Source organism: Triturus cristatus, chromosome 8 (genome assembly GCF_964204655.1).
Source record: "Triturus cristatus chromosome 8, aTriCri1.1, whole genome shotgun sequence".
In the NCBI taxonomy this organism is placed as follows: Eukaryota; Metazoa; Chordata; class Amphibia; order Caudata; family Salamandridae; genus Triturus; species Triturus cristatus.
In genome coordinates this window covers 1,018,225,860-1,018,253,200 of record NC_140591.1, presented here as the reverse complement: position 1 = coordinate 1,018,253,200, position 27,341 = coordinate 1,018,225,860, and the positions used below count along the sequence as shown (strand labels likewise).

The 27,341-nt window shown below is 42.6% G+C and overlaps 1 protein-coding gene across 2 annotated transcripts in view; it reads left to right on the top strand.

The window, feature by feature from the left end:
- MSL3 (MSL complex subunit 3) overlaps nucleotides 1–27,341 on the top strand; it is a 197,423-nt gene that overhangs the window by 25,213 nt on the left and 144,869 nt on the right. Inside the window, exons 5-6 of one of the 2 annotated variants that reach the window (XM_085622580.1) lie at nucleotides 4,862–4,950; nucleotides 27,039–27,131. In XM_085622580.1, the coding sequence (XP_085478706.1) occupies nucleotides 4,862–4,950; nucleotides 27,039–27,131 (182 nt within the window). The remainder of the gene's footprint in view (nucleotides 1–4,861; nucleotides 4,951–27,038; nucleotides 27,132–27,341) is intronic. The other variant, XM_085622581.1, reaches the window with a different exon arrangement.

Below are 27,341 nucleotides of genomic sequence, written 5' to 3'. Positions count from 1 at the left end.
TATGAGACCCTTATTAGATCGTCTGTTATTGTCACGTAGCTGTGCTAAACGTGCTCTCACTCAGTAAATTTCCCTTGGCCCTTCAGGCAACACGGTATACCAACTTCCATTTCGAGTAGAGAAAACAGGTGTCCCGCCAACCTGTCCCAAACTTAGCTAGAAGAAATCCACCTTAGAAACAGACATTCATAGATACTTTTTTGGGGGTCTACTATACCCTTTCTGTAAATTGAGCTTATTATAGGCTTTTATTAGAAACAAAAATAGTGCCGAACCAAGTCGAAATTACTGTAGCAAATATGACAGTCAAAACGTAATGGCGAACAAACTGAAAATAACTAAAATGAAAAGGAGTAGCATGTTATTGTCTATAATTCCCCTTCCTACTACCTGCTAATTAGAATAAGCACCTAAAATTCTGCTATTGGGTAGAGATACAGCGCATTGTCGCCTGTTTGGTACCAGCATGCTGCCATTTGCTTGCAAAGCCAGGCTTTGTTTGTGGGGGCTCAACTTGCTACCAACCAGTGGCTTTGATGGAGAAACGAGCTCCATGACTACCAAGATGGACATCTCTGGTTGTTGTAAGAGAGAGTCCTCTTCATTCCTGAATCAGTGTGTAAAGAGCCTCGTGAGAATACCTACCTATGAAGTGCTACATAGGAAACCACTTGGTCTGGATCACAATGGTTTCTTAAATTAAGTAAAGGTACCCATCATTCATAATTCACAAAACATAAGTACCATATTGTTAAACAGTTATCAGCATAATGCAATAGAAGCAAGCCACGTTAGCGATGAAATAATGGGGGCCTTACACTACATGTGATGGGAAATGAGAATGGAAGGTTAGAGTGAAGAGAGAAAGGATCTGTGTAAGTCATGCTGTAAAGCCATTTTCAAGGATAATAGCATTTACACCTTAAAATAATGTAGAGAACAATGTTTAAAAAGAATTGTTTTCTACCAAAAAGGTAAATGTCATAAATCTTGGGTGGGAAAACAGTTTAGGTGAAATACTTGAAATTGGCAACCTGTCAGTTTTTGTAATGAACTCATATATACCTGTTCCATCACAACAAGGTGGTTGTAGCAAATCCACCTTTTGTGCCTGGATTTCCCAGATTTGCCATCTTTTTCCAGACCCTGTTTTTGCTGGCTGTAGGACTCTGCACTTTACACATGCTAAACAGTAGTTAAGTGCCTGTGCTTCCCCTCCAAAGCAATTGCTGTACACTGGAACATCCTATTTCGCCCACATAACTTCCCTAAAAGTCCATTGTAAATGGTGCCTAAAGTGTGTCTTTGATCTGGAAAATTAAATGTCATATATGCTATGTAGTTTATATTTGACCAACCTCTGTGCTCTGGCTAGGCTTCAGTATAAATGCACTGCAGTTAGATTTTGCTTTGCCAAGTATGAAACAACCCATTTTTTATATCTATACAGTACATATTGGGATTAGTATGCCCTCACAGTGAAATAAAAAGCTATTTCACTTTGTAGCACTGGCTAGGCTTCTCCCTTATGGGCCTAGATAGGATTAAAATAGTTATTCTTTTTGCACCTTTTCATAGGATAGAGCTACAAAAAATGCTTCAAAGTTATTTCCTGATTAGTTTTTGTTTTTAATCCAACTTAATGGTGAAATCAGATTTTTAAAGTATCATCATCATCAAACTTTATTCGGTTTGTTTTGTACAAAACCTTCAAAGTACACAAAAGATAAAAACATTATCAATTTACAATTAAAAAATATAAAATATAAAAACAGGTACATTTTAAGGTAGCTTATTAAAAAGAACACTAAAAAGATGGCAAGCCGAACATGCATCAGAATACATTAAGAAACCGCTATGGGGCATGCTTCCTGAAGAAATGAGGGGAACGTTCCTAAAGTGCACAATGCATAGGTACATATTTTGCAGAACAATTAATAATACAGTGCAATCTATAATAAAAATTTCTGGCGCATTATCCAGAAGACTAATAAAAAGCGACTGACAGAAAAAACTATTGGTTCAGATACATCTGATTTTAAAATTCTGTACACAATCTGATACTGCCTAACTCCTAGATTAAGGCACATTGGTCTTATCCACCTCCTGCGTATCTGCTGGTATCTAGGGCAGAAAAACAAAATATGTTCTTCAGTTTCTCTGACAGTAGTACAGGAAGGACATAAATCCAATACTAGGCCAGGCGCCTCCTTACTTGGAAATTTTAGGAGCATATTGCCCTATCTGAATCTCACATATAGACTTCTTGCAAGAAGGGGAGAGATTCGATCCAGAAAGGGTTCAGATTGTGGGCGTGACTTTACAGCTAAAAATGTAGATGTTAACTGACCAGTGGTCAAATTATTAGTGTAGTTGATGGCCACCACCTCCCAATATCTGGCTTTTAATCTCAGTAAGTAGTCTCTTGTAGCCCTATCCGGATGTTCCCACAGGTCCTTCATACTCAATGACTTGCACCAGTCTGTAAGGAGAATGTTTTCACTCTTAGCTATCACATCCAACCGGAGATCTGGGTGGACCATTTTACAAAACTATATTCCGGGATAGAGGTTCAGGGCAGTTTAAACACCGATAGGGCCAAATGCACCCCATCTATCACTACCCTTGCGGCGAATGCTAATAACCAATCTTTGGTCTTCAGCCTAGAAGACACTCTGTCAGCAATCAGCAGACTTAAGGCGGGAAAAGCCACATGCCCCGATTTGATCCCGGGCGAGTTGTACAAATCAGATTTTTAAAGTAATTTAAGCACCTATGTAACTTAGTAAAATGTACTTTAGGCTAAGTTAAAACCAGTTTTGCCACTTAGCCCATCTCTAGAGCTAGAATATGCATCCTTAAGAGAGTTGGCGACCTTAGCTCTGCAGTCAATGGCCTGCCTCTGAGCCTAGGCAAGGCCAGTGGATGTTTGCCACTGACCAGGTAGCAGGGATGAGCTATTTATGAATAAACATAACAATTAGCAGAACAAAGGCAGCCTTATCACTAACTCTTTTGACTTGGAGATGCCAGAAAGGGGGCAGGGTGCATCTCCTATTGATCCTCAGGATACCCCTAAACAGACAGACTTCAGTCACAGTAGGATTTAAAAACAGTTTTAACCCTGTTAGGTAGGGGAGTGGCTAGGAAGCCAAAGATAAGTCTGCCTATTGACTGTTCTGCTATGTTAAAACAGTTCTTAGTGTTCGCAGTAAGAAACCGCAAAAAAGCATTTGAAAAGCCAATAGGTCTCACCTATGAAACAATTATTGGCTGTGCCAATATGTTTTAACCATGTTGCACACCAGTGTGGCTGTTGTTCACCATTGGTAAAAGTTTGTAGAGGAGTGTAGAGTGGTGTAGAGGGGCATGGAGGGCGTGGAGTTAAGTAGCGTAGAGTGTCAGAGCTGAGTGTTGTGGAGTGGTGTAGAGCAGAATGGAGTGGTCTAGAGTGTGGAACATAGAGTGGAGTTGAGTGTTGAAGAGTGGCGCAGAGCAGAGTAGATTTGTCATAAACTGGAGTAGCACCGAGTGAAGTAGAGTGTTGTATAGTCGATTGTCGTGGAGTGGCATAGAGTGGAGGGGCGTAGAGAGGAGTGTAGTTGTGTAAGCTATACCTTTTGGCTTGCGAATTCTTATTAGTATTAAACGGGTTTGATGCTCACTCGCTGACTAAACAGAAAGATCGTTAGACATTCAGTAGAGGGTCATATTAGGCAAAAGCCAACAGTGCTTGGATAGAAGAACCTCGACATGAATATTTGTTCAGAATATGCGCGCACCTCCTCCCTGAAGGCCTGTTTTAAGGATTATGTTACAGCCTCATTAACTGGAGTATTGGAGGGGAACAAGCAAACTCCATTGGGAGAGTAATCTGCATTCCTCTTGCTTTCCTATAAACGCTCCCACTTTAAAGTCACAAAAAATCAAAGTAGACGCCAAGCTCCATTGAAGCTGACATTTGACCTTTGTGTTTAAATGCACAGCAAATGTGACAAGAAAAAGATTTAAAGGCCTGTTTACAGAAAGTGAGATCTCGGAAGGATACAGTATGCATGGTTTGGGCAAGGTAAGGAACTCAAGCTGAACAGCTTAAAACAAATAGAGCCAGGAAATAGAAAGATGCATAATGTAAGTTAGAAAGTGCAGATCCAATGGTAAGCAATAGGCAGAATGCATTCCCAGGGAAATAGCTAGTATGAATACAATTGATTTGTGGTACTTTTTAGTGTGTGCTATGTAGAATCACAGTGAATCTGAATCAAATGTTTGGCTAAGGGATCTATAGTCTAAGTGTTGTAATTTATGAGAATCAATAAGCTGCACATGACACAACACCAAAGTACATAAGTGAAACTTGAAGAACGTAGTGGGGTAAACCCACGGACAGTTGCTGATGGTTTGATGAAACATTTATCTTTAAAAACATAGTTTCTAACACTGAGATTTGGTCTAGTCAATGTCTATTAAACACTTTGTCTAGAATTCTATTGCATCATTGTGAAACTTAGATTGGAAAAACGAAAGCATTTACCATTAGGGGAGTTCCCTGAAATTCCTCTGAAGCAAGCATGTGAGGCAGAGGAGTTTTTCTCCTTGCTCCTGATCTAGTTTATTTCTATAGAAAGCACTCCATGATAAATGGCTAGCATGAGTCTTCTTTTTCCATCCACAAATTGGGTCTGTTCCTCAAAATGTAAGCTAATTCGTGAAATGTATTTACACAATTAAAAACTTGCTTTTTAGTCAGAACAACAGCTATGTCAAAGAATGTCAATAAAAGATGCTGTTCTATGATATTTCGACACTTGTACTGTCTAGAATACTCTGCTATGAAGATATGTATGTCCATATTTTTCAGCTGTAAGCAGTTCCTCTGATGACAGTGACGAAGGGACCGATGAAGAAATAAAAAGTGAAGAGAGTGACATAGAAGAGAAGCCAGACATGGTATTTATGTTCTTCATATTTGTCAATGTATTGCAATTTGTTCCACTTCTAGTTAGAATGTAAATGATTATCAGGTCTTGTGCCACAATAAAAAGCACTATAAAATAGAATCTGTACAGAATTGTGGCTCTGTGAATGATTGGTCATTCCTAAAATATAGATGTGATTCCCATGGACTTCAATTTCACTTCACATATTGAAGTATTAAATATTAAACATAAAATGTGTATTCTTTTTTGTAGAATAAGTGCAGTCGTTACACTGTATTTTGCTAGCCATTTCTCACCCCCAGATATTGCATCCGCTCAATGTTTCAGTAGATTTTAGTTGTACAGCAAATTAAAACATAATCTACATTTTGCAAATTAGCATTAAGAATCGGAATTTGCCTAGCATCGTGACGGTAAGTTCCAATTCTATTAAGGACACGGAGGCGAGGATTATGCTTATATCTCTCTTCCCTTTATTATTACAAAACACACAGCAGCCAGAGAGATCTCAGAGAAATCAATGAACCATACAATACAAAAAACTACAACTCCCTACAACCAGGGAGGCATCCAGGTATGTAGTCCATCAACTCTTTCCATTATCAACAATACAAAGTCCTATGTCTGTCTCCTCCCTTCCTCTTTCTTCGCGCAAGTCACGCCACTCCATCACTAGTCCTGTTTAGATCTATCATTTCCTGAAAAAAACCAAAAACCGATGTAAGTGCTCGTCAGTACCACCAAAAAACATGCGATACACCAGCGAACATAATACAAGAACTTTATTACAGGCAAGTAAAAAAAAAAAAAACACTGAGCATCACCACCAGGAAAGAAAACTGATTATTTACTATCATACGGGTGGGTTCGCACCATTGTGCCCCGGGAGGGATAATCCTCGCCTCCATGTCCTTAATAGAATTGGAACTTACCGTCACGATGCTAGGCAAATTCTGATTCTATGTCGGGACCGGAGGCTTAGGTTTATGCTAGTTTAAAGCTTACTTACCACTAACTGTGCCACATCCAGTACCGGTTTAAAATAAAACCTCTTGAAAGTAGAGTCCGAAGACCAGTCTGCTGCAATCATTAAATCCTCCAGACGCGCCCCCAGCGCGAAAGCTTTTGAGGCCATAGCGTCTCTTGCTGAGTGGGCACCAAACTGTTTAGTGTCAATACCAGCCTCTTGCATAACCCATCGTACCCACCTAGCTATGGTGAGAGAAGAGACCGCCTTGTGTGGTTTCTTGAGAGCTATCAAGAGTTGTTGCTCGCCCGGGGGGCGGAGTTCCTGCGTTAAGTCCTCATACGCCTTCAGACATTCCACCACACATAATTTTGGAGAGTCCGAAAAGACGGGTACGAAATCGATCTTGTATGAGATTTAGTACGGTGACCTACCATAAAAACGACCCCGTCCGGGGAAAAAGTCCGCGCCGAGATGTCCAAAGCGCAAACATCTGAAACTCTCCTGCAGGAGACCAAGCACAAAAGCATAGCAAGCTTGGAAGATAATTCCTTTAAAGACAGTTATCTATTGGGTTTCCAGGAAAGAAACAGGTTTAGTACCGAGTTGATGTCCCACAGGACAGAATAGTGAGGTTCCGGGGGCAGCGACAATCTTATACCCCGCAGAAGTCTGCAAACCAATGGATGCTCCCCAATTGGGGTCCCGTCCAACGGAACGTGACCGCCCGAAATCGCGGATCTGATCGCGTTAATGGAACGATACTCTAAACCTTCCAACGCTAAGTCGGCAAAGAAATTCAAGATGGGAACGACTCCTGCAACCACGGGATCCAGACTCCGTCGAAGACACCAACGAACCCATCGTGCCCACGTAGACCGGTAACGCTTCGTGGTGCTATCTGCCCAAGCCTTTGACAGTAGGGCTTCAGCCTGTCTCGAAAGACCCGGCAACGACCACCGTCGCCTGAAATCCGCCACACCATGAGTCGGAGCTGTGTGACTAGATGGTGAGGATCTCCGTCCGGGTTCAGAAGAAGCTGAGGATACAGGGGGAGTAGGATTGGAGAATCTCAGGAAAGTTCCAGAAGAACAGGAAACCAAACTTGAGACCTCCAACAGGGTGTTACCAGGCTTACTTCCGCACTCTGCTGGCGGATCTGAGCCGCCGCCCTCGTTATCATTGAAAAAGGTGGGAACGCATAGCCCCGTTCCGCGCTCCAGTCTTGAAGGAAGGCATTCGTGGCAAGAGCCATCGGATCCAGCCTCCAACTGAAGAACCTCGGAACCTGGTTGTCCAGGCGAGAGGCAAAGAGATCCGCCGAAAAGGGTCCCCAAAGATTGTTCAACCACCGGAAGATCGGAGGGTCCAGCTTCCGAAGGCTGGAATCGTAGAGATGTCTTGAGTGCCAATCCGCGACCCGATTGTTCTGGCCCGGATAATACTCCTCCGTCACCGAGATATGGTTATGCAGACAGAAACCCCAAAAGTCTTTTGCTAGATTCGCCAACGCCCAGGAACGGGGACCTCCCAACCGATTGACATACCGAACTGCGGAGAGGTTGTCCATTTTCAATAGGACGCAAGACTGCACTCTGTCTTTGGTCCAACATCGCACCGCGAAAGAACCCGCTAGTAGTTCTAAACAATTGATAAGAAGATCCTGTTTGTCTAGAGACCAAACCCCTCCGGTGGAAAAATCTCTGCACCGAGCGCCCCAGCCCGACCTGCTGGTGTCGGACTCGATGACCAAATCTGGAACTGAACCGAAAATCACGCCTCCATATGGGATAACCACAATGCAATCTCTTCCCTGGCTTCCGCCGAAAGAGGAACCACATGATCATACGACCGACCTCTCCTGAGATGATACGCCTTGAGGCGCTGAAGGGCCCGATAGTGCAAGGGCCCTGGAAAGATCACTTGGCTCGAGGATGACAGAAGGCCCACGAGTCTGGCCAAATGTCGCGAAGAGGTGGCTGGCCTGGAAACAGTCCGGCATAATTTGTGGCGAATCTTCGCCATCTTCCGCGACGGAAGCCTCGGAGTCGCTTGAACGGAGTCCACCACAAACCCAAGTAAAGTCACCGACTGGGAAGGCTTGAGTATCGTTGATAATAAAACCTAGATCCTGCAAAAGGGACACCGTCTGTTGGAGCTGCCGCAACAGGGTTTGGGGACACTGAGCCATAAGAAGAAGGTTGTCTAAATAGACGATCATGCGAATGCCTCGCGCCCGAAGGAACTCTACTGCAGGGTGCAGCACCTTGGTGAAGCACCACGGAGCCGAGGAAAGTTCGAATGGATGGGCGATTAACTCGTACACCAGACCCCTCCAGCAAAACTGTAGGAACAGCCGATGGGGCGGGTGAATGGGAATCACCAGATAAGCATCTTTCAAGTCCAAGCGTGCCATCCAATCGGATGGCAGAAGGACATCGCACAGCAGGTGCATACCTTCCATCTTGAAATGGCCGTACACTAAACAAGCGTTGAATTCCTTGAGGTTGATAACCGGTCTACGACCCCCGTCGGCTTTGTCCACCAGAAAAATATTGCTGAGAAAACCGTGGGGGTGCAAAGTTGAGCGACAAATGGCTCCTTTCCGGAGCAACTCGGAGACCTCCTTGTCGATCAACTGTGCTTCTTGGGGGCTGAAAACTAGCGGACGAGGCCACGTCTCTTGTCGAGGGTTGCCGCAAAAATCTACATGAAAACCCTGAACGGTTTGAAGAACCCATGCATCGGAGGTTAACGCTGCCCAAGCGCTTTGAAAGCACGCTAGCCGCCCCCCCTATGCGAATCTGTTATGCGGGCAGGACACTTACCGTTTGAACCTCCGCCGCCAGAGCTGGACTTGAAACCTCCACGGCCTCTGAAACGTTGTCCTCGCCTTGGATAGAAGTTCGTGTAGTTCGCGGTTGAATTATATTGTCCGCGACCAGAGCCTTGTCCCCTTGATTGATTTTGTTGGAATCCGCGGCCGGACGAGTGTCCCCTGCCTCGACCGGCCCCACGGAAAACCCGTTGGGTAAAAACCCTTTTAATACTGGATTGGGCCTTGTCCAACGAAGTAAACGTAGAGACAAATTTCCCTAGTTCTTTAATGAATGGTTCACCAAACAGGCCCCCTTGGGCCACTGCCCCTGCCTCAGAAGAAGCCAGGTCCCCAAGTTTGGGATTTAGTTTGATCAACAACGAGCGGCGACGCTCGGTTGAAAGAGCGCAATTCGCGTTGCCCATAAAAATGATGGCCCGCTGGGCCCAGTTTGACAGGACTTCCGGGGAAATGGCTGAACCTGACACTTTAGCCTCCTCCGCCATGTCCAAGATTTTGGTCATTGGACCGATATCGTCGAGGAGCTAGTCCTGACAGGACTGCCAGGACCTATCTATAACCTTCCTAGGGTCCTTCACATATTTCGCCAAAAATGTGGCAATTTTAGGGTCCAAATCCGGCGTGAAAGCAATCTTATCGGCTAGGGAGGGTCACGGACACTCCGCCCTCAAACAACTCCGCGCCTCCTTCTCAAGAGGTTTGCCGAGGCAATTCGCAACAAAACGGGCAACCTTATCACCCGGCACCTAGGCCGACGACCGGGGATGCATGTTATCATCAGGGTTGAGCATATCAGCATCTTCCTCCGGTGCCGCAGAAGAGGCGGTAGGCGTTGGACGCCAGGGACTAGAGGACCCTTCCTCCTCGTCGGTATCTCCCTGAGTGTCGTTATCCGTTGCAGGGGCGGAGGGTCTGGAATATCTTGGGGAGCCTCCGCTGATGGAGGAACAGGGACGGCCGTCGCCGCTTTAGCTAAAAAGCCGTCTTAACGCACGCAAAAGCGTCCACATCCACGCCGTCCGGTCGCTGTTTTTTGGGTGGTGGGGGGCCTCCTCATGACTTTCACCGGGGGGCGGCGCGGTGCCTGCGCGCACTGCAGCCAACCTGTTGCACTCCTGAACTATCCTGTCAGAGAGGCGTTGCTCCATAGGGCCAACCACTTCGTTAACCACCCTATAAATTGAAGAATCTACAGTGTCAAAGAAGTCATCGTCGTAAGGTAGGTACTCCTGGACCTCCTCCTCATACTACTCTGTCTGATCAGTCATAGTGGCAAGGTAAGTAACTATAAAGGTAAGCACCACTACCCTTCAATGAAGCTGTGAAGTGCACAACTCACAGTAAAAAGACACACAGTTAATTAGGGGCAGGCCGCAGGCTGCACAGAATTTAGGTAGCCCAAAGGACCACAGATAGGTCTGCACCAAACCAGCAACGCGCAACAAACCCTCAGGAAGAACCTGACCGGGTGACTGCCTCCCAGCGCGTATGCCACAGCAATTTTAATGCCCACAAATGCGCGCTCGCACAAAGCGAGAGGAAAATAGGCCCAGACAAGGTGCACATTACAGCGCTGCCAGGCGCGTTCACCACGGGTGAAAACCCGCAATACGGACCCCCGCCGGGGTGTTTAATGAAAAATGAAGCAGGAATACAATCCATATACACGGACGTTCAGGTGAGGCAGAACGGGGGACAAGGCTCGGCGTTCGTTCCTCTCGCGGCGCGCTCCTCATCTGAGGAACCGCGGCGTGAGAGCAACTAGACGAGCGAGTCCCTCTAGCAGCCGCAGACAGTGCCGCACCAGCAGGGGGGCCGGCCGTGTAAGGAGCGACGAACGTTCCCGCAGCCGGCTTAGGGCTCTGAAACGGAAAAATACCAAGCGTTCAAGCCACAAAGAAACAGCGCTTCAAATACTAATAATGCCAAGAAAAAACGACAGAACTTTGCACAATCTACAGATGATAGAGTATATAAACAGATAGAGAGAGACCACTTAACTGGCTGCGAAGAAAGACAAAGGGAGGAGACAGACATAGGACTTTGTATTGTTGATAATGGAAAGAGTTGATGGACTACGTACCTGGATGCCTCCCTGGTTGTAGGGAGTTGTAGTTTTTTGTATTGTATGGTTCATTAATTTCTCTGAGATCTCTCTGGCTGCTGTGTGTTTTGTAATAATAAAGCGAAGAGAGATATAAGCATAATCCGAAGCCTCCGGTCCTGATATAGAATCTCAAATTAGTGTATGAAAATGCTAAATTCACAGATTGAATTTCCACAACAATAGGAAATTTACCCATTGGAAAATGTTCCAGAATTAACATTTTCCTCTAGAAGTAGAATTTTGGATGCTCACCAAACTCTTCATTTTTATGGAGTGTGGTCTGGGTGTCCTTTTTCCTATTCTTTATTTATTTCCTATTCTTTATTTCTTGTCTGCAATGCAAATTAATGAAAACTACACTTCCAAGCAATCCTGGAAAATGACAATTACTCTGATGTACTTTTTGTTACAAAAGTCAGATCTCCATAATGGTATCTAAGCAAATTGTATGTCATCCAGCTGTCACTTGTGCCTTTTTTCAACAGTGTATGCCTCATTGGCTATATGCTCACCACAAGAGGTGCTTCACTATTCAATAATGTCTCTACAGTTGAAAAGAATCAACCACTAACGATTTGTTAATTTCAAGACCTTTTATAAAAAACATCTATTTATCCAAAATGATTCAGAGCATTGTGCTTACTCAGTAATATTTTTTGAGAGTTCACTAGCTCTCTATAGGCAGAATTTCAACCTGGCAGAGGGACAAACTCTGTTCTTTTGGAGTTAATCGATCATTTTCATAGGAAGTTGGATAAAGGCAGTGCTTCGAGGGAAAGGCAGAATGAGGTTGGGTTGGTTGGAGGGGGGTAGTTACTGCCTCTCTGTCAGCTCATATTTCAAAACTATAATCAAAATAATTCCAATTTCCTCATGCCTGCGATGGTGAATGGCAGCACTATTCCGACTCTGGGTCAGCCTGCAACTAGGGAACCCTACAACAACTGATTGGGGAGGAGGTGGATATTAAAGAGATTTTACCCTACTGCCTCCCTAAACTTACAACATGCTGAAATCATGAGGCTGGCAGGCTCTGTTTCAAGAAGTTGTTGAATATTAGTTCCTTGTGTTATTGTTTAGGGACTTTAGGTTGCTTGGGTAATGACACACCACTACAGGATCTGAGTTTCTAGATTCAGATAGACTGATTTGTATTTTTTAAAGACAGCTCCAATCCCCAGACCCTCCTTTAGTGGCATGCTTTATCATGGGGCTGATACAGAACTGAATCAGGAAATAGGCGATTTCTTTCCCAGGCATCTAGAATCAAGTTTCTACACTAGCCTGCATATGGGAGGCCTTCAAGGTCACTGTGCGAGGCATCTGCATCACAAAGTTCCTACAGAACCGCACCCAAAGCATAAAAATCAAGAACTTTTCGTTGAACCTACTCCCCGTGAGCAGGGGTGTCCCCCAAGGGTCAGTACTCTCCCCACTACTTTTCAACATCTATATGGAACCCCTTACCACCATACTAAAAAACAACAACATTCCCTTCCACCTCTATGCAGATGATACCCAAATCTATCTGGAAACCTCCTCCTTCGAAGACATTCAGAGACTGAACGCCACTTTACGAGAAGTCCAGCACTGGCTATCACGCAACCACTTAAAACTAAATCAAGACCAGATGGAAATCCTCCTCATCTCCAACATAGAGGAGAACCCCCAAATCACACAATGGATAAAAGCCATCAACGCTCTCAACTACAGCCCCACCCTAGCCGATTCTGCAAAATCTCTGGGAATCACTGTGGACCCCAAACTACACATGAGCAAACACATCAAGAACACCGCAAAGAGCGCCTTCCTCAACCTTAAACTACTCAACAAAATAAAACCCTTCATCCCTCCGAGCGACCTCAAACAAGCTACTCCATCCCTGGTACTGTCTAGACCGGACTACGGGATTGCAACCCTCACAGGAAAAGCAAAATCACATCTTGCTCCCCTCAGATCAACTCTGAACGCAGCAGCCAGAATGGTCACCGGAGTAAAAAAATATGATCACATCTCACCTGCACTCAGAGCTAAAATGGCTCCCAGTCTAAATGCGTGCCAACTTCACGCCTGCCACACGCACAAAACGCTGCACACAGGGAAACACGCCTACCTGGCTGCTAAACTCCAGAAGGCCAGTCAGACAAGAAGCCTAAGGAGTACAAACACTCTACTCCTTATCCCCCCAAAAACTAGCAAACAAAAAACCGCTTCTCGATCCTTCGTAGGAAGTGAGCCGAAAATATTGAACTCCTTACCAGTCCATATAAGGACTTACCCCTCCTACCTAAAATTCAAAAGGCAGCTCAAAGACCTCCTCCTCAACTGATCTCTCCCAAACGGATAGCTACAAACTAGCCGCCGAAGTCAAGCCAAAGTAGCACTCAGACACTTTGTCATCAATAACCTCTACCTCACTTTTTCCCAATGACTTCCCCCCCGCCCCCCACCCCCCACGGTCGAATCCCATTGTGAGTCACTGTGCTTTTTACGACCACCTTACGTGAGGCGTCATATGTTCTCTGTACATTCTACTGTGATAACTTACCTTACGAGTGACATTCTGCAAACTACGACGATATTATGCGATGCGTCATGAGTCATTGTATATACTAACATGCTTAATGTATCCTACGAGTGGTTCATGCTGTAAAGCGCTCCGATACCTTTGGGTCGGGCTAGCGATTTATAAAACTCTTCAAATAAAATAAATAAAAATAAAGAGGGGGATTCTAAGGAATATCCGACGGCAGCTTAAGAGATAGAAACAGACATTAAGGCCATTGAAACACACACAACAAACACATTGAAAGGTCAGCTGCAGGCCCAACTTCTTAAGCTGATAACAAAATACCAATAAACAGCGGAACAAGAAGACCTCTTCAGATCTAAATACCAGTGCGCCCGCAGATACGGAGAGGGAGAGAGCCCGGGGAGAGCCCTAGCCGAAACAGTATGTATCCCCAGGTTCTCCAACTATATAGTAGTAGTTGAAAACACTGGTGGTTCAGTATGCAGAGACACCAAAAGTATCCTTGGTTCCTTCTCTGAATTTTACTCTTCCCTTTACATGATGCAGATGATAGAAGGTGTAGATAGTTACTTTGAAGATCTAGTGCTTGGGTGGCTGAGAGATGCGCAGAGAGAATTCCTCTCAGCGGATATTGAGGAAGAGGAGATCCGCGTGGCTATAATGCCGCTAAGATCTGGTAGGGCCCGTGGGCCGGACAGCCTACCTGCCGATTTCACTGCGGGCAAATTATGGCCCAGCCATAACCTCCGTCGCAACTTCAATATCACGCTGGATAACACTGCCTCTGTCTATGGCGAGCCGGATCTCCCTTATAAAAATGGTTATCCTTCCAAAGCTTTTGATATTTTTATCTCAACATATCAAACCCCCCAGGAAGATCATTCTTTCAAACTACTTCGAATAACTTGGGGGGGGGGGGGACAACCCAGAGTCAATTGGAATTGGAAGATACTTACCCTCCCATTTGCACTTGGGGGCTTTGAGACACCAGATATGGAACTCTATTATCTCTTGGCACACACCCACTATTTATTTATTCATTTATTGAATTTATATGGCGCACAGCTACCCGGAGGTTTCCCGGCGCCTAGGACAATGCAAGACAGAGGCAGGATCAAGAAGTCAACCTGGAAGAATTTCTGGTTAAAGAGCCATGTTTTAAGTTCCTTACGAAATCTAATAAACACCCTTTCATGACGTAAGTAAGTAGGAAGAGAATTCCAGAGGGAAGGAGCCAGGAAGGCAAAAGAACGTCCCCCCATTTTGGCACGTTTGATTCTGCGCACCTGGAATTTTTGTTGATTTGAGGATCGGAGTGATCCTGAGGGCTGATGGCGTTGTACCAAAGTTCTAAGGTAGTTGGGAGCTGAGCCCGTATTGATTCTGTGCATGTAGCATAGGGCTATGAATTTGTTGCTGTTCTCAATTCTCAGCCAATGAAGTTCACGAAGTGCACCCATGGTTGGGGCGGTTCTGGGAAGTTGGCAAAGAAGTCTGGCCGCAGAGTTCTGGACTACTTGAAGTTTGTGGAGCACTTCTTTTTTTGCACCCAGATAGAGCACGTTTCCGTAGTCCAGTCTGGAAATGACCAGCACCTGTACAACAGTTCTTTGGGTAGCCGCTGGAAGTATCCAGAGAATTTTTCGAAGCCTTTTCAGAATAGCAAAACAGGTAGAAGCTACTCTGATCACCTGTTGTTTCATAGTCAGTTGGTCATCGATAATGATGCCCAGGTTCCGTGCTGAAAGAGATGGGATGGGGGGTCACCCCTCTCAGAGGGCCAATGTTGGGGGCCCCAGAGTGATTTTTTATTGCAAAAAATGAGGAGTTCAGTCTTGCCTCCATTTATCTTGAGTTTGTTAATGTGCATCCAGTCGGCTATCTTAGATAATCCTGTTTGCAAGGAGGGAGGGTTGGAGGTTTCTTTGTGGGAGAGTGAAAAAATAAGTTGAGTGTCATCCGCGTAGGAATAGATGTCAGACCAGCTTGTTCTGCTATACTCGCCAAAGGACTAACATATATATTAAAGAGTAGTGGACTGAGAATGGAGCCCTGAGGGACTCCATAAGGGGATGCATGAGTCAAGGAAAGAGCTGTGGGGGGAAAAGACCTGGAACGTCCTATTAGATAAAAAGCTGGACAGCCACAAGAGGGCTTTGCCGCTGAATCCCTTAATGTTAAGAATTTTTAGGAGAGAGGAATGAGACACGGTATCAAAAGCTGCGCTTAAGTCCAATAGGATAAGAGCTACCGTTTCTCCTTTGTCAATTTGTTGGCGGATATTTTCAGTCACACCCAGTAAGGTTGACTCAGTTGAGTAGCCGGCACGAAAACCAGATTGAGAGGAGTGGAGGATGTTACCGGTTTCCACAAACTGGGTCAGTTGAAGATTAACATGTTTTTCCAAAATCTTGGAAAAAATGGGAAGGAGAGAGATTGGGCGGAGAGAGTTTCAGGGTCGGAGTTAGCTTTTTTCAATAAAGGGAGGACCATAGCGTGCTTCCACGTTGCCGGAACACAAGCTTCCGTGAGTGACCTATTAAGAAGCTGCATGATGGGGAGAAGTATGGGGGGGTCTAGTTTTTGGAATACAGTAGTGGGGATCAGATCTTGCGGGGAACCGGACTTAATGCTTGTGAGGATATTATGATAAAAAAGCACTATGCTGCCTAGTGGCTCAGTCCTCCTCCATATATGCTCCACTTAGCCATTGAACAAGGATACATGTCTCCCTTGCCTTCGTCCTCTTACTTGGAAGTTAGAGTCCCAGGAAAAGAGGTCACCTACTCCACTGTTGCCTGCACTAATCTTGCGTGGAGTAGACTAGCACGACTTCTACACAAACCCCTACTATATTCTCTTCTGGTTTCATCATCTTTTCCCCATCAGCCACGAGCGGTTATGCCGCACCATGCTGAGTAAGAGAGGAATTAGCACGTGTGGAGATCTATATTATGAAGGACAATTTAAAGACCCTAGAGACCTATGCAGCGAGGGGTCCCCTACACAACTAGAATCTTTTTTATATCTCAAGACTACAACAGGACGTCCACACCGCTAAAACTAGCTTCCCTCATGAGACCCCACATTTTCGACATTTTACAGTCTACTGCAGTCACCGAGTCCAGTACATGCAGTTTCCAGACTTTACATGACAACCCTTGCGGAGAGGCCAGACACACAGGCGAGCTCCAGACTTAGCTGGGACTCGGAACTAAGCGAACCCCTTACTGACGGGCAATGGCTTTAGTGCGGCACACAGACAGGCATGATAAGGCTAGCAGATGGTTGCGTATCATACATTTCAAATTCCCACATCGAGTATACTATACACCGGCAAAACTACATAGGTACAAATAGAGACCCGACGACCTTTGCAACATATGCAGGCTGGAGGGGGCAGGGATCTTGCACCTGGCATGGCAATGCGAAAAGGTGCATCAGTACTGGCTAGAAGTGGAGACGGTGCTGTACAGAATGGTGGGTGCCCCTATCACTCTCACTCCACTTATAGCACTGTTAGGATATACAAAGGAACTCCAGATACACATAGGAAATTCATTTCTCCAGGACTGTTACTGGCGAAAAGCAGGGTTGCATGCCGTTGGAGCAGAGGGATGGCCCCCAAATTTAAGGGTTGGATAAACGATCTAATACAATGGAAGGAACGACTAACCACGTACGCAGAGCTTTTGCCTCCGACCTCCTGCTCGCAGTATATTTGGGCTCCCTTAAAGGCATACCTAAGAGACGTGACAGATTCACTTAACATGAGATATGCGGCTGACACGTTAGACAGCGTTGCAGATTTACAATGAGACTAAGGGTGGTGTAGAGACGATGATAGATTTTCCCTTATGCAGTAGAGGGGAAACAGAACTCTCCCCCTCCCTCAATGATTTGGTCACACACTATTACGCTGTGTAGTTACAAATTTGTTGTTGTTCACCAGGGATCCGGGTGAGGGGAGCAGGAGAGGGTTTTTATAGGGAACCATAGATACGTGTTACACAATCTACTACAATAAGGAACGTTGGAAATGGAACAGATTGTTGTTTATGGTTCAACTTGTATGTAATTGTGAAATGGCGTATAATGCATATAATGATATGCATCTCTGTACTTGATGGTTAAAATAAAGACATTTTTTACAAAAGGAAATCACTGCAGGAGTGGGAGAAAATTGGTACTAGTTGGGATTCCAGCTTGGTTAACATGTTTAAGTCCTTAAATAAATGATTTCCTAGGTTATTTTCACCTGTTAGAGGTTTTTAGATTTTTAGATTTCCAAACCAGTTCCTAAGGGGATTAAAACATAAACTGGAATAAAAATGAAAATGATTCAATGAGTATTACTATTGGTCTTGCATATGATCCCACAACTCATAAACTCACACCCTACTATTGTTGTCAAAAGACGGTGCAATTGTGGCAGCCAGTGAGCACCCCTGCTCATCTATTGCCAGTAAACATCCCTCTTCTGGGGACTAGGAAATGCTACAGGCCATCTACACTGTGGAATACATTGCATTTGCTCAATAAAATGTTTGGTAAATTATATTTATTCAAATTGCAGAGTATAAAATAATAATGAAATAGTCCCCATTGTTCCGTAAGATTTGTCGTGCTACTATTCCTTGTACTGTTCTTTTAGATAGATAGAACCTCCATTTATACTATACTTGACCAGATGCCTCTTATGTAGTTTATAAGGATGTTTAAGTGTGGGATAGTGAAGCATGATGGTCTAAAGAAAATCAGGGAATATATGCTCTTGCATAGAGGGAAATAAGATGCTAGTTTAAGTCAGACACAAAAAGAATAATTGATAGACAGAATGCAGAACAATGTCATACATTCACCCCAGTAGAGAGCTCTGGGCCTAAATCAATTTTTGCTCACCATGCAATTCCAGTTTGAACCCAGCCATTTGCAAATCAGTCTTGACCCTGCGCCCAGTGGGAACAGTCCAGCCCGAACTGCCAGGCTAGGTCCTCCCTGGACTGGAAACAAACATCCTCGGACTGGTTTTGTGGTTTCATCCCTCATCAGCCAGTATAGCTTGACTCCAGTGGCAGGAAGAGCACATCTCTTTGTGTTTGCTTGGTTTAAGTCAGACGGCCATGTGAGTTGCCTACTGGCTCAGTAAGATCATAACAAGTAGGCGTCTCTAACTTGATTAGTGTTGTGCAGCTGTGTGGATGATCTGTTACTCATACACGCAGTATGTTAGTGTTTATGGCCAGTAACATGTATGTAAAACTAGGATATGGTCAACCATCTAAAGGAAACTCCTGGTTGTTTAAATCATTGGTGCAAAAATAGCTGTAAAAATATTATCACACTTAACTGTGCTCGTAGCCGTTACCCTGTATTTTTGGCCAGCTGAGCAACCGGGTAGCTAAGTCATCTGGTCAACTCTGTGACCGATCACCCCTTCACCTTCATTTTCCTGAATAGTACTCATGGCCGATACATCCTTCTGGATAATCGTCTTGATGTCCTATTGCAAAACACAGGAACACCAGAACTTACAGGGTTAATTCCCTAAAAATAGATCAAGCCATTATACAAATTCAAACCCAGCTGTTTCTTGCGTTGTCTTTCAATAAGTTTGTTCTATTCTAACTGCTGTAAGGTCAGTTCTCTTTTTTCCTGTCTTTGCTTGCTTTTGAGCTTTTATAGACCTACAGATTGAATGTGTCATTGATTATCTTCGGGGCTCTTACCAAAATGCATTGCCATTGGATAGCTATTTTGTGCCTGTTAGATAGGTAGAATTACAAAAAATATAAGAGTTTTCATTTTATGAGGACAATGTGGTAGATAAACCACATGCATAGTTTTACATGCAATGAAATCCCCTATCAGACAAACCACCACTCCTTACCGTAATCATCATACTTTTCCTTGCATGCATGCATGTATGGTGACCAGCCGGTGGCCATTTTGCATTTTAATTTACCATTCTATGATGACCAGTGCAAAATGTTTGGTGTGTTATTTTCCTCCCTAGCTGTAGTGAGTATGTAGCTCACAGAATCATGAATCTAATTTTGGTATCAGTTGGAGTGGAATATTTATTTTTCATTTAATTTATCCTTGAAGTTAAGATTATTTTAGCACAGTTCATTATTGTGTTTGTAATGATACCCCAGTAGTTGTTTACAAAACAGGTTGTTCTTAATTGTATTATTCCTTACTTCATTTAATATATCTATGAATTATATTTTAACACCATGCATTTTTGCGTCAAAGTTACATTTTAGACCTATCCATTTATAAACCTCACAAATTCCATCAAAAGTTTCTCACCAGTCCCATAGGCTGAAAACAGATCTCCACCTTGCATGTTTGCTGCATTTTAATGTCACCTAGGCCTATGCCACAGCCTCTTCTCAATCGCCCATCGTTATTTTGGCAGCAAGTAATATGAAACAGGAACATATGGCTGTGCCCTTGTAAACAGTTAACTGAGAAGAAAATTGTGTTGAAATTATTTTTTATGTTTTTAACACTGTCTCCAATAAAGTATTTTAAAGCTTCCATCTCATCTTTCATTGTAATAATAGGTTATAATGAGGATATCCTTATTGTCGTATATAATGAGGGTAAACTCTTTGTGATATTTAAGATGCAGGCTCACGTCAAAGTAGATTTGAAAATAGTTTTATTCTCCATTGAAGATCCCATCCAACCTGTCTCCCAGAACAGCTCCAACTGCTACACTTCAGATCATAACACTATGACATCTCAACCTTCTACAGCGTCATACATTCTATTATGTCACACATGGTAACCACAGAATTAATGGAGAGGAAGATACCACACATCTCCCTTTCTTCAAAATGAGATAAATAAAAAGTAAAAAAAAATAATACAAAAAGAAAACAGGAAACTGTACCATTAAAGCATGAAGATGATATCAAAATATTATACATATTCCTTCAGATAACTTGGACGATTTGGAATCCTCAACGAGCATCGAAGATCCAGACCAGGTGCAGCTTGATTCTTCTTAGATGACTTTTTTGAAAGTTTGTAACCAAGGTCAAGAATCTCATGTTCCTTGTCCATGTGTCCATTTTTTAAGACCACAACTCTATTAAGGTTCCACACCTGATGATCTTGAGTTTTAACTGCATTCCTGAAAACCTTAATAACTACCATGGGTTTAAAATATTTAAGACTTGCATTCCCAAACCGCCCTGGTTTTTTGATCGCAACCAAATCCCCAACATTGACTTTTACCAATTTAACAGATTTTCTCTTATCAAAATTAAACTTTCTTTAAAGAACCTTATGATCTTCCCTTTCGTTAAGATCTTCTTCATTGCACACAGTTATATTACCCTTGCTCAACCCATAATCATTGACCCAACTTGGCTCAAGGTACTTGTTGGATGGAGTTTTCCTTGTAGTGGAATGAGGTGTTGTTCTATACTCTTCGATTTTTTTAAAGTACTTCACATCTCCAATCGAGCGACAGAGATTTTGCAAGTGTAATGGTCTCTTTGAGAACCCTATTAAACCTCTCTACCATCCCATTAGCTTCGGGATGATAGAGAGAACATTTTTTGTGCAGAATACCACAAGATGTTAAAAATTCTTTAATTTCCTTAGAAACAATTTGGACACCATTGTCCGATAAAATTGACTTAGGCATACCCTCTCTTGCAAACAATTTTTTCAAACATACCTCAGGCCAATGAAAGTACATGTCAATTATGACTAACAAATAGACATAAGAACCTGAAATGTTAATTGGTCCTAAAATGTCAAGGGCAATAACATCCCATGGGGATTTAGGTCGACACCTCACAATCATAGGTTGCACCGTAGGCACTTTAGATTTGTCACTTAGACTGCACATGAGACAGTCACGGATTTCCCTCTCTATGAGTTTATCCATACCTGGCCACCAGTATGATGAGCGTACCCTCGCTTTAGTCTTGGTGATCCCAGGATGGCTAACATGGGCTAAATTTATCAACTCTTTCCTGAGACTCACTAGAGGAATAAGTTTAGAGCCACGAAACAACATATCCTTATCAACCGAAAGTTCGTCCCTTATACACCAGAAAGGTTTAGTCGAATCAGAGAAACCTTTTGCACTTGTCCACCTCCCCTGAATTAAAGACATTACTTCTTTAAGAGTGACATCTTGAGCTAGTTCACTAGACCATTTCTCTTCAGAAATGTGATTAAGCTCAACTGCACACACCAACTCGCAACTCTCATCAGCTTCCTCATCCAGATTTTCACCATTTACACCTGAAACTAATCTCGAAAAAACATCAGCGATCATATTATCCGCACCGGTAATTACCCATTTGGTTATGCGACTAGATATCAAATCCAAACCTTTGTTTTCAAAGATTTCCACTAAAGACTTGTGGTCTGATCTTATTTCGAAATCGATACCGCACAAAAACTTCTTCAGTTTTTTTTACCGCCCAGAAAATAGCTAATGATTCACGCTCCACGACGGAGTACCTTGTCTCAGGCTCTCTCAGACTACGAGAAAGAAACATGACAGTCCTCATTCCGTGTGGACCTATCTGTTGCAAAACAGCACCAAGGCCTTTTACACTCGCATCAGTAGTTAAGATTGATTTGAGATTGGTATCAAAACTCTGTAAGAACGGGGCCTTGGATAGCTTTTCCTTAATGATGGAAAATTCCTCCTGACATGAATTAGACCAGATAAAACTAGATCCTTTCTTTAAAAGTGATCTCATGTTTGAAGTCAACTCAGCAAATCCGTTAATTTTGCATAATACTCGATCATGCCAAGAAAACTCATCAGCTCTTCTTTAGAAGTAGGAGCAGACAAATTACGAATGGTACTAACCAAGTCCTCTTTTGGCCTAACACCATTACCAGAGATATTGTGTCCAAGATAGTTCAATGAATCTGATCTGAACTTAAACTTCTCGATTTTAACGGTTAAATTACCATTACTCAATTTAGTAAGAACAGATTTAAGGCGAGAATCATGTTGTTCTATATCATCACCAAAGACAAGTATATCATCTTGATATATGCACATGCCATCAACACCCTTGAGCAAACTTTCCATCACCTGTTGAAAAACCGAAGATGCAGAAACAAGCCCAAAAGGCATAATAATAAATCGCAAAGCACCCAATGGAGTAATAAATGCCGTAAGGTCCCTGCAAGATGGTTCAAGCTCAATCTGGTGGTATGCTGATGTCAGGTCGATGGTGCTAAAAACCTTCGCACCACCCAACAACACCAACAATTCATTTATATTAGGAAGAGGATACTTGTCCACGGCAACGTTTTTGTTCAATTAGCGCAAGTCTATGCATAGACGCAAATCACCATTGGCTTTCCTAGAAGTGACCACCGGAGAAAGCCATTCAGTCCCTTCCACTTCTTCAATTATCCCATTCTTTATGAGTTTATTGATCTCCTTCTCCATCTCATCTTTGATAGATAAAGGTACCCCTCTGATCTTACACGATACAGGAAGAGAATTGTTTGAGTTTAATCCTATGCTGATAGCCCTTCAAACAACCCAGACCATCTCTAAACACCTTGGGAAATTCTACCTTCAAGCTTTTTGTAAACTCACAGTCCTCATCATTTTTCACAACACAGACAGTGTCCTTTAGTAAGATCTGCGGGTCAGAATTGGGATCCAAGTAGACACCTAGATCACCCTGATGTATCCAACTTATTAAACTGTCTCCTGTTTTTTGACACATACATTTTACCTGAAATCCTGCCTCGGTACTCTATCAACCCCAAAAAATAACCATGCAACTTTATTAGTTCTCCACCATAAGCTAACGGAGTGATATCAGGTTTGAACAATTTTACTTTATGCTTTAACTTATCCATGTACAAATCATTTGACAATATAGTTATCTTAGCGCCTGAGTCAAATAAAACGCGAGTGGACGCACCTTCAACCAGAATTTCATCAAACAGACATGACTTTTTTATTGAAACACTATCAACTTCAGAAACAATCTGACCACACTCAAAGTCATCCGAACTAGTATTCACACCTTCATCATGGTAAACATCTACCCTCTTAACCCTCGGAGGAGGTTTAGTTTAGTTTTGCATAGCGAAGGATAATGACCTTTATTTTTATTTTTTTACATTTGCTACAAATATTACCAAGTGCCGGACATCTTTTATCATTGGCAAGATGTCCGCTTTTATCACATCTGTAACATCTCAAAGACACTGAAGTATTAACTAACTTTCCCTTGTTATTAACAAACTTTTCCTTATCCTTTTGTTTTGAGAACAGATTTCCTCTCATTTACGCTTTGTATTTTTACATCACTTATTTTGTCTCTGTTAATGATAGCCACGCACTTCAACGAGTGTTCCATTCTTTTGGCTACAGCTACCACCTCATCCAGAGTGGGCTCAGCTCTAAGCCATAGCTCTTCTCTAACTTTATCCGTGTTGCAGTCCAACATAAATTGATCTCGTATGCGTTCATCAGTTAAGTCTTCAAACTTACATGATGAGGCTAACTTCCTCAGATCAGTTAAATAACTCTCAACAGTCTCTTCCTCACGTTGCATTCTTTTACCAAAATGGTACCTTTCTAGAATCGTACTTATCTTGGGAAGATAGTGTTTATCCAACTTACATATGCTAATCTCTTAATCATTTAAACTCTGCGCTTCAACAGTAGATAACTCAGGTAGGTGATCAAAAACATCCTGCCCTTCTGAGCCCAAGCAGTGAAGTAACAGAGATGTTTTCCTTTCAGCCCTTAACGATGCATCACATACCCTCGCATGCCTTTCAACAACTTTCTTCCATTTTTTCCACTTTATTCGGGGCTCACCCGGGGAAGCTAAAAAAAAAATGGGGCTGCAGTAACATTCTGAATTGCACCAAACATAAAAAACCCAATCAGAATAAAATAAATGTAACTCTAATACTTAATTTGTAAATGAGAATAATTGTTCTTATATCTGAGAGTATTATATATAACAATAAACATCTTACATTGCTTAAAGTAGATGTGTACACTTACATGCAAATCTTAATACTAGACTGAGTAAACATGTAACATGTTGTTTCACTTTTATGTTCAAATTGAAGCTGATATTCGAAACCCAAAAGCACCATAAAAGCGTGCGTATCGCAGTGATTGTGTGCGACACACTAATAACCTTTTGAGATAAAACGCGTGTATATCAGAGACGTGTTACTCAATATATTAGCTGTCTTTAATAGGCAAAATTATTTAAATATATAAGCGTGCGTATCGCTGTGAGAGTAAAGCAACACGCAGTAATAATGAGACTCAATCTTCAGCGTGCATGTCGCTGTTCTTCAGGAGACACGCAACTTGCAGTGAATTTACTGTTATCCCAAAGAGGAGAACATGAAGAACAAATCAATAAAATGTAAGCGTGCGTATCGCTGAGAAATTCAAGCGACACGCTGCAATAATGATGATCCGATTTTAGCGTGCGTATCGCTGATCTTCAAGTAAACACAAGAAATGTAGATTTAATAATAAAGCGCTCGCATCGCTGTCTCTCAATACGGGATAAATGACAACATTCCATGTAGTCAACTCACTAGGCACCAGACGCACACAGGCAAGAAAAGCGTCAGCACAGCGTGAGGACGTAAGAACTGGATACATGCTGCTACGTCAACGCTGAATACGTGCTGCCTCTCCATGATCCTCGAATGCGACACTTAGAAGACGGAGCTTGGAATTTGGAAGCTTTAAAAGGAACGCCTCATAAGCCTCGTGAGTAAATCCTTTGCCGTTGCGTGTATACTTTTAATTTTCAATACATTGCGCATATTAAATCTAAGTAACTCTACCGCTATAAGATAATGACAAGTTTGCCAAAAGTCACTTAACACTCTAATGAAAGTGGCACACACCGATTGCTCCCAGCCCCAATATCAGTTAGATTTCCAAAAGCGAGCATTTGTGTGTCGATTAAACCACACTTTCGAATTAGAGCAATATGAAGATAAATAGCGGCGATAAATTAAACTGCGCATTAAATATAAAATGCTTGCACGCAATAGTTAATGTAAACGCAAAGTCTCACCCCGTAAAGGACTTGAAAGGTGTTAGGATCTTCTTCTTGGAGTAGGAACAGGACTGCCGACTATGCCAGTGTGATATTTAAGATGCAGGCTCACGTCAAAGTAGATTTGAAAATAGTTTTATTATCCATTGAAGATCTCATCCAACCTGTCTCCCAGAACAGCTCCAACTGCTACACTTCAGATCGTAACACTATGACATCTCAACCTTCTACAGCGTCATACATTCTATTATGTCACACATGGTAACCACAGAATTAATGGAGAGGAAGATACCACACTCTTTATAGTGGAATAGAAGTAAATTAAGGTATCCATATGATTTCAGTCAGGGACTCTATCAATGAGAAGATTCAACTATTTGGAGAATTTTGTAGGGCTGTAGAAATGTTCATTTAGATATATAATAATGTATTTATAGATTGATAGACAGACCGATATTGTTCGAAATGAATTTGCTTTATGAGAAGAAACAACCCGGCTCGGTGAATGAGACAGTCATCATATCAATCCTCCATTAGAAAAAGCCTCTTAGCTTACTATCTTACCAACTTCATGCAATATATTTTTTATCTGAGGACTACCTTTCTGCCTTGTTAGTGTAGTTTATTTAATATCTCAGTATTCACCCTTTTATTGGAGGGTTTGATTACAGGGCTTATCTCCTCTGAAACGTTCAGGAAAATGTATTGAGATTTAGTTCATTTATTTAACTTATTACATTTTTTAACGTTTAATGAGCATGTATATATCCCTCCTTCACCGTTACTCAAAAGTGGTTTCATTCACCTCTTTTATCTTTAGACAAAATGCTAACTTACTTTTGAACTCTCTAGTCAAGGGATTGTCAAAGTACGGTCCGGGGGCTGTGTGCAGCCAGCCTGACCTTTACATGTGCCCCCCTGATCAACAGCAGCACTAGGCGACTGTTCACTCTATTCAACACAAACATTTAAAAAAATGTTAAACAGGCAAGACTTTACTTAAAGGTTAATTGAAATGAACGAAAGGAAGTTACTAGGTTGTCCTGCACCACTTAACTGTAGGAACAGCTTCATTTTCAATGCCGTCTTGCAGCAAAAGCGTAAAAATATATCGTCTCTTCAAAATTTAAAAAGTGTATTTCATTAACACGCAGAATCATTTTACCTTAGCATATCAGATTATATCAGCACATTGAGAAGTACTATTTTAAAATGATAGTTTTAAAATATGAATTTAGAAACATTGATCCTTCTCTCCACACTGACTTCATTGCCAATAATGAACTAAGAGGCAAGTCTGTTATGTGCACTCTTAGTGTGCCCTATGTACCTATTACTCATGAGCAACATTCTAGTTTATTAAATCAAACACAGGAGAAGGTTTTGTACAGCACACATCCTGAAGTAATTTATTTTGAGCTCCTCTTCTATGTATGTGATAATGAAGAAAAAGGAGGGAAAGTGAAATAAATCAACTGCACAGTTGGCTAAAGTGAGGAAGCTGGGATTAAGCCTTGGTTTTCTAGTTTCTCATTGTGCAATTCAGCTAGTAGATGTATATGCTTTGTTTGCCTTGTACCCACCTTACAGGTCCCTCCCCGAACAGACCACCATCCTGCTGCCATCAATGTGGCCCTCAGCTACGCAGCAGACCAAACTTTGTGGCCCTTTGCGAAAGTATTTGTAAGTACCCATGCTCTAGTCTCAGCTAAACTGGGCTCTGTGGCCCTTCTAGGAAGGTTTCACTTGATACAGCAGGAGATCTATGCAGCCCTTTATAATTCGTCTAGGTAAAGCAATGATGTTACAGTTGTTATGGGAAATGTGGCTAGGTTTTTCAGCTACTGCCGCAGCTAGATTCTAAGCTCTTCCCCTTTATTTGTAATGAGAATC